The following is an 8,901-nucleotide window of genomic DNA, read 5'->3' on the forward strand; positions in this document are numbered from 1 at the left end:
ATAATCGTGAACATATGACAGGTGGTGGTGCAGTAGCATTCTTTGTGCCAAGTCAATTTGAATATGTTACAATTAAAGACATGAAATTGATGAATGAAATTGCAGAAACTTTGTTTATTGAAATTGATGATCGCAAAAAGAAGAAAAACTATCTTGAGAGTTGTTTATAAGCCACCTCGGAGCAATCATGCTGATTTTCTGGACACTTTGAATAATTCATTACACTATCACTCCGTTCAAAACAAAAAGTGTATCACTATGGGAGATTTCAACTATAATCTTTTAACGAGTGATGCTAATATTCCTGCACATGAATCTTAGAAACATATCTCTCTGCCTCTTTCTTGCCACTTATTTATAAGACCCACTAGAATAACCAATACTTTGGCAACTCTTATTGACTGAATTTAAAGCTGGCATAGTCCTGTCAGATATTACTTACAAGCATACACTTGGTTTCGTAGCAGTCAGGTAAAACAATCAAACAAAACAAATATTAAAGGGCACTCTTTGCGAAAAAGGTAAACAGATTCTGTATTGAAACATGTGTGTGAAAGAGGAATCAGAAGAAAACATTGGAAAAACAATGTAGCAGAAAGGAAGAAATATAAACAAAACGAAGAAATGACTTACCAGTCTCCTGGGAGTTCACCTGAAAATTAGACCGATATGTGTAAGTTAAATGTTATGATGTGTTAACTTATAACACAAAAGGTAAATACAATTTAAAATTCACTTTTATTGGCGTTCCATACAATGTAAGCACAAAACACATCGTGCCAGATATGTGAGGAAATTAGGAAGGGTTAGATAAAAGATAAGAAAGTTGCATCTGATCAAAAACAAATTTGCAACTTTGTGACGTATCTTTTGAGCACCACTTCCGCTTGTTGCGCACTTTGAATTCGAAACTTGTCCTTTTATTCCTTTTCCCTTTTCGGAAGAAAATACATAAATATCCTGAAATAATAACAATAGTGGGATCTTGTACAGCGCTCATGTCTGCCAAACTTGTCAACGATAAACCAATAGCTCAACTTTAGCAAGAACGTCATTATGGGACATGTGTTTTTACACACGCATCGTACGAAAAAGTCTGTTTATTCATCAGCGACAGTAGTGCCATGAAAATGGAAATTTATTGAAGTTCCAGTTCGAAGAAATTAGAAGATGGCTCAAAAAGCATGGGAAATAGGTCATAACGTTACAGATGTGCGTTTAATTGACTGCAAAACCCTAATGATCAATAACTGTCTTCTTCTTTATCTTGTTTTTCCCCTTCAAATTTCACTGATTCTTATCTGTTTTTTATCCAAACCAAATTTAGTTTAGGATAAATGCGTCTTCATCAGGAGCAAATCAACGGTAAACATAACTCTTCTCAGTGAAAAAATATATTTAAAGAATACAATATAAAGAATAATACTAACTAACTAAGTGAAAGTTAATATTCTCAAAACATATTAGGCATTCAACTTTGTATAAAGACCAATGTTTAGACTGAATGCGGGCTGGCCAGAGGAATGATATACATGGTCAGTGAAAACATGTACCGAAAATCTTGTTGATCAGGGTATGCAAAAACCAAGGGCCGACGCCTTTGTTGATTTTAATTGTTACGAAACACCAAGAATGAAGAAAAAAATGTTTACACATACCTCTGGCAAAGTTAGGCCTATAAGGGCCAAGACGGAAGCCAATATAATAACAATTCCTCCTTTCATTTTGTTGATAGGTGTGTCCTGTCGCAAAATCCAGAATGGTGACTGGAAGCTTTAATTGAGCTCTTATATAAGGTGAGCGATCGTGTGGTTGACTATAAGTCAAATTCCCTTTTTAGTCATTCATAGCAACCGTTTAGATGGATTAAATTGAAACAAAATATGGGAAAACCTATCAATATAATATGGTTTATTGTCATAGCCGAGGTTAGCATAACAATATTGTATTCATGACGTTTTGGGAATACAAATAAACTGTTAGCATGGTTAGTGAAATCTAACCATGAGTTGCGTCGCTATCGAATCGCTCCATCATTTGAATTAAGGTTTCAAAAGATTTCGTTTTTTCGCCCACTTTTGTTTGGTTTGTTAAAAAAACATACAACCGCATTAAGAGGAAAGGAAATTAAAACAAATAACTACCCTCAAAAACATGGCAAAAGATCGATTGAATTGTTATTATGCACGTCATAAATAATCTTGGTGATGAAATATATTTATCAATTTTAATCAAGGTTTCAAAATATTTCGTTTTCTCGCACACTTTTGTTTGGTTTGTTAAAAAACCATACAACCGCATTAAGAGGAAAGGAAATTAAAACAAATAACTCCCCTCAAAAGCATGGCAAAAAATCAATTGAATTGTTTGTTATGCACGTCATAAATAACCTTGGTGATTTATCAATTTTAATAAAGGTTTCAAAATATTTCGTTTTCTCGCACACTTTTGTTTGGTTTGTTAAAAAACATACAACCGCATTAAGAGGAAAGGAAATTAAAACAAATAACTACCCTCAAAAAGCACCCCGACTCCAGCACCCGCCCCCCCCCCCCACTCAGTGTTATTTAGGGTACGCATATGCGTGTTCCAACCGACCCCCCCCCTCCTTTTCAGCAAAAGTCCGGTGTGTAAAGTCAATGTCAATACGGGTCGACCTTTTTCTTTTGTTACGAAAAGGACGTTTTGGCAACACGCATGCGGTCCGTTCGTTCTCGGAGTGGGGGGGGGGGGGGGGGGGGGGGGGGGGGGGGCGGGCTCCAGCACCGACACACGTCAACACCATTCATCAATCAGCTGATAGCCTGGCATTGAGCGATTCTCGCGCACACAATGACACGTCAAGCGAGGAATCACAATTATTGAGCGATGAAGAAGGAGTGGACGATATGTCAGAAATATCAGTCGAATCACCAGAGCTATTGAAACATCCCCTGAAAGGAAAGAACGTGAAACAAAACAAACGAAAGCAAAAGACATCGAAAAAAATGCCAAAGAAAAAATAGAGCAGATCTACGATTAGTATCGTGTGTAGTAATTTTGTTTATATTTTCTATAATGGTAAATTGTCATGTTATTAGTTTAAATGTACGAGGTTTGAGAAATAAGGATAAAAGAAACCAGATATTTCGATGGTTTAGACATTAGAAATCAGACATTCTCTTCCTTCAAGAAACTTACTGGTCTAGAGATATTGAAACAATTGTAAGAAGTGAATGGCCGCATGGTCCATGTTTTTTTGCTCATGGAACCAATCACTCACGAGGAGTCTCAATATTTTTCAATGATAAATTAAATGTACAAACTATTGCAGTAAAATGTATGCTAAATGGTCAACTGTTGATGCTACAAGCCAAAGTTCATGATATGGATTTATTGCTAACAAATGTGTATGCGCCCACCCAAAAGCACTAGAGGGAAGGCTTCTTTCGAAAGTTAAATTTTGAAATGAATAAACATTATAACCATGACCGTGAATGAATTCTAGGGGGTGATTGGAATTGTGTGCTAGACATGCACAAGGATGTACGAGGAACGGAAAACAGATATTACAAGACACCCGTAACCCTCAAAAATTTTGTTAAAAGATATGCTCTATGCGATGTCTGGAGACTAATGCATTTAGATATCAAGCAATACACATGGAGAAACATATCTCTCAAGAGGGCTTCGAGATTGGATTTTTGGCTTGTATCTAAACAAATGAAGGTAAAAACAGTATGTACTGATATCCGTCCTGCCATCAGAACTGATCACAATGCTATAACACTTAAATTTTGTATCAAACAAAATGAAAGAGGACCAGGAAATTGGAAAATGAATACCGATATCTTAGATGATGTAAATTACAAAATGAAAGTTTCCAAAATTATCTATTCCTTTTGTGAAGATGAATACCCTTCCTCTCAAAAAAGGTGGGAAATGTTGAAGATTAGAATTCGTGAATTTTCACAACAATTCTGTAGAACAAAAACACTCGATAGAAAAATAATAAATTTTCATTAGACAAGAAATTGTGTGAACTTGAAAAACAAATTGATGTCAGTGTACCTGATAAAGAAATAGAAAAAGAGTACACCGACACGAAGGAGAAGTTAGAGAAGATTTATAGACATGAATCGAGAGGAGCTGGAATCAGAGCTCGTATTAGGTGGATGGAAGAAGGAGAGAAAAGTACGAAGTATTTTTGGGGTTTAGAAAAGAGTAAGGCAAAGAAAAAGGAAATTTTACAATTAAAACGTGGAAATGATAGTCGAATCGTTAGCAAAAATGAAGAGATTATGGAAAAGGTTGTAAAGTACTATTCAAATTTGTATAAAGAAGAAAAGCATGATACCAAGAATATGAGCAATTATATTGGTTTTCAAAACATTAATCAATTATCTAACGAAAACAAAGAATTGTGTGATGGATTAATTACCGAAGAGGAATGTAAACGTGCAGTATTTGCAATGCAGAAAAATAAGACACCGGGATCAGACGGAATCTCTATTGAATTCTATCAGGTGTTTTGGCCACAGGTAAAAACATTGGTGGTTGAAGCGTTGAATGAGTGTTATTCAACAGGAGTTATGTCAGACACACAAAAGAAAGGGCTCATCACATTGTTATTCAAGAAAGGTGATGCTCATGATTTAAAAAACTGGATCCCAATCACTTTGCTTAATTATGACTATAAAATAATGGCAGCGGTTTTAGCTGCAAGGGTACAGAAAGTCATTGGGGAGATCGTACATGAACATCAGACAGGTTATATAAAAGGTCGTCTGGCAGCCAGTAATGTAAGGTTGACAAAAGACATCATTGAATATTTTACTAAAAATGGTCAAACTGGAGCAATTATGCTAGTAGATTTTTCTAAAGCATTCGATGTCCTAGATATACAATTTCTTAACTCATGTCTAGAAAAGTTTAACTTTGGTGAGTCATTTCGCAAATGGATCTCTGCCCTATATAAAAATATTTCAAGTTCGGTATTGGTTAATGGTTGGATTTCCAAAAGTTTTGACGTTGAAAGAGGGATACGACAAGGATGTCCATTGTCAGCACTGCTGTTTATCTTAGCTGCCGAGCTCATGGCAAACAAAGTGAGAAAAAAAAATATTATTAAACCAATAGAAATGGTCGGGTATGACTTTAAACTAAAGTTGTTGCAATATGCCGACGACACATTATTTTTTGTTCCGGATGAAACTTCATTAAATGGAATTTTACATGAACTGAATCAGTTTGGCGAAGTAGCAGGTCCAATAATAAATAAAGAAAAGACAGCCATGATATGGCTAGGAGACACTGATAGAAGTTGGAATTTAGAGAATCATGATCTGAAATGGTCCCACAAACCTATAAGATACTTAGGTCACTACATATATTTTAATAATATTGAAGCTCTAAAGATGGACTGGGAGCAGACGTTGATAAAATTGAGGAAAATTCTTGATAGCTGGACAAAAAGAAGCTTAACCATTTTTGGAAGAGTCACGGTACTGAAAAGTCTAGCACTTAGCCAAGTTACTCACTTGATCATGGTTGATTCCATCCCTCCAAACTTTTTGAAGTTGATAGAAGGCATTATATTCAAATTTATTTAGAGTGGGAAAACAGAAAAAATCAAAAGGGTTTCTCTTATGGAAGACTACAGTAAAGGTGATATAAAAAATACTTGACATACAAAGGCAATTGTTCAGCTTCCGACTGAAATGGTTAGGTAGATTTTTCAATGAGAGTAATGGAGCGTGGAAAACATTTTTTTTCTTACTGGTTCAACTTATTGGGAAGCCTCAAGCTACTGCTGAACTGCTCTTATAATATAACCACACTTAATGATATTCTAGTTCAAAAGAAAAATCCGTCATTTTACGTAGAAATCTTAAAAGCATGGGAAATGATTAGATACTGCACTACAGTGAAAGATGTTTGTATATCTATACATGAACCAGTTAAAGTTTCAGATCAGATTATTTGGCACAACAAACATGTGGTGTATGATAATCAGTCGCTCTTTTATAAAGGCTGGTATGACAGTGATCTAGTATTTTTAGGAGACCTTTTACGAGAGATGGCTTTCGGTCAACAGAATATATTAAATCGCAGGTGCATTCCAAACGAAAATGCAATGCAATGTTTGACTATGCAAGACTTAAACGAGCGATACCTCCTGTATGGGTCAATAGTTTAAAAGAAGAATTTATGCATGATTATACTAGACAAGAAAATGAAAACAATGTTCCATATCTGTTGGTGGCAAATAAGGTAAAACATGTTACTGATACAAGTAGCAATCGTTTCTATAAACTCATTCCTTCGAGAACTGTATTAACTAACACATGTTGCCTTTATTGGGAAAAAAACTTAATGTTGATATTGATTGGTCTAAGGTATTCAAGCGTAATCTTGCTCAAATTAGAGAAAGCAAATTACGAGAGTTTAATTTGAAATTACTGTATTACCTATTGCCAGTAAGAAGTAATCTTTTCAAATGGGGAATATCCAATGACGATGTATGCCCAACATGTAATATAAAAGAGGATATGAATCATGCATTTATAGAATGCAAACTAATTGAGCCCTTCATTAAACATATCAAAGAAATATTAAGAGATATATACAAAGTAAGGATACTGACGCTCAATATCCAACACCTACTCAAAATAGATTGTGAAAGTCATTGTATATTATTCTTTACAATAGCATTTTGGACCATTTATAAATTGATTGTTAAACGAAATATAACTGGGATAGACAAGAGAAAAGTTGCTTCTAAACAAAATCCCCATAGAGAAATTGTAAAAAGAATGGAAAGTAAATCAAACTTAAAGATGAACAGAAAGCTTTTACCAAAAGAACTGTTGGGTGTTATTTAAGAAAAGAAAAGAAAAAAAAAAAAAAAAAAGGGAATCAAAACTATCAGTATAATTTGTATGTTAATTAAGATTCAATTGCTTTGCAAAGCAAAACTTAATATCAATTCGTTGTTATGACAATAATAATGTTTTTGCGATTATGTAAATTTGATTTGTAGTATTGTATCTTTGAATGTAACCATGTATATATAATCAATAAATCCTCTGATGAGGCAAAGAAAAAAAAACTACCCTCAAAAACATGGCAAAAGATCAATTGAATTGTTAATATGCAAGTCATAAATAATCTTGGTGATGAAATATATTTATCAATTTTAATCAAGGTTTCAAAATATTTCGTTTTCTCGCCCACGTTTGTTTGGTTTGTTAAAAAACACACAACCGCATTAAATAGAAGGATATTAAAACAAATAACACCCCTCAAAAAACACGGCAAAAGATCGATTGAATTGTTTGTTATGCAAGTCCTGTATAACCTTGGTGACGATATATATCTACAATGAAAGCCACAAACGGATCTTTACATTTACAGAAGATATCTTCGCAAATGAGTAAGGCCTTGCATTGTGGTATCGTATTAAGGTAAAAATTAGCCACGTCAAAATGAGCAAATATTGTGACATTTTTCGGGCATTACATCAATATCGGCCTTCGAGCATTGGTGATTTGTTCATAATAGTTGGATAACATGTTGACAGCAACACCCCCACGTAAATAAATAGAGAGAAATGATAACTGCGTCATATCCAAGGCTATATGGATTGATTCACTTTAATTTTTATTTGCTCTTGATCTTTCAAAAAAGGTCGAAAATGTAATTTCCTGTTTATCAAATATATCCCCCCCCCCCCCCATCTGAAGATGAGGGATCCACCTTTGCAACTTATTTCCTTCAAATCCCTCAAAAGACAGGGTTCCAAGCTATTTCATGGGGGGAAATCGTAGATATTTTTTTTCCTTGATGGAGTTTCCAATGTTCAGGATTATAGTTTTAAGTTATTTACAATTTGAAATGGCTTCACCTAGTGGACACGCTGTTTGGACACGAGGCATACATCTAAAAGACTGCCAACTTTCTTTGGGAGTTAATGACATTCTTTACTTTATTCCCTGATCTGAGTTAACTTCTCAAATTTCCTTGCGTTTTCCTATTGAGAAGTCATTTATTTATCTTTGTGACGGCTCCCCAACCAGAATACCCACATTTTTTAAATACAACTTGGCAACCTCTCCCCAAGAAATAAATGTATTATTCTGAGAGATTTATTATATTCTTGACCATTAATCCACAAGATTCCCAACTAAAGTGAATGAGAGAGGCATAAAGCAAGCACATTGCTCCGATTGTCTCATTTTCGCTCGCGTGAACATTGCCAGCACAAACCACTGACCTCTCTCCTGAACGGATCATCGCCCATTCCCATTCACTATACGTTACGTACTAAAAGGCTGTATTGTCTGACCGTTCATGAATATTCATGTTTTTGCTAAACTCGGCAAAATGTTTGCTTTTACTAAATGGAAAAATTACGGTGGGGGGTTGGACGAAATGGACATAATGAAATAGGCAGAAGTGATCTATGATAATTCATGCTTTTTATATTTCGTGTGCTCGACCTATAATCTTCAAATCGCTTGGTAAACTTAGTCCAAAGTTAGACTTGTTTCACATGTGTATTATAGGCAATGACGAGCTTGCAACCTATTTTGAAAAATTACGGTGGGTGAACTTTCAAAAGTCAATGAGAAATGAGGGCTTCAATGAAAGAGCTAGTGATAACGTACGTCGGGGTGGATGTGCTTTTCGTTTAAACAAAAAAAATTTAACGATTGTTTTAAAAAACGTCCATAGGCTAACATGTTAGGCTGCTGACTCTGATCATGCTCTGACGATAGGGGGCGTTGTGAAATGAGACTAAACGGAGCCATATGAATATTGTACAGTTTCTCACCACGACATGGGCATCGCCATTTTCTTGATAACGTGACGTACTATGTGAAGTCGTATATTAAGTCAATGTATTCAAATTTATGGATG

The 8,901-nt window shown here is 35.0% G+C and overlaps 1 protein-coding gene across 1 annotated transcript in view; it reads right to left on the reverse strand.

Annotated features, from left to right (window-relative positions):
- LOC105442458 (rhamnose-binding lectin-like) overlaps window positions 1-1,909 on the reverse strand; it is an 11,849-nt gene extending 9,940 nt beyond the window's left edge. Inside the window, exons 1-2 of the mRNA XM_030979802.1 lie at window positions 1,659-1,909; window positions 634-652 (exon numbers count right to left, since the gene is read on the reverse strand). Coding sequence (XP_030835662.1) covers window positions 634-652; window positions 1,659-1,724 — 85 coding nt within the window. The 5' untranslated portion in view covers window positions 1,725-1,909. The remainder of the gene's footprint in view (window positions 1-633; window positions 653-1,658) is intronic.
- Between the last annotated feature and the right edge of the window lie 6,992 nt (window positions 1,910-8,901).

This window comes from Strongylocentrotus purpuratus, unplaced genomic scaffold (assembly GCF_000002235.5).
Source record: "Strongylocentrotus purpuratus isolate Spur 01 unplaced genomic scaffold, Spur_5.0 spur5_scaffold_10, whole genome shotgun sequence".
NCBI classification, from domain to species: domain Eukaryota; kingdom Metazoa; phylum Echinodermata; class Echinoidea; order Camarodonta; family Strongylocentrotidae; genus Strongylocentrotus; species Strongylocentrotus purpuratus.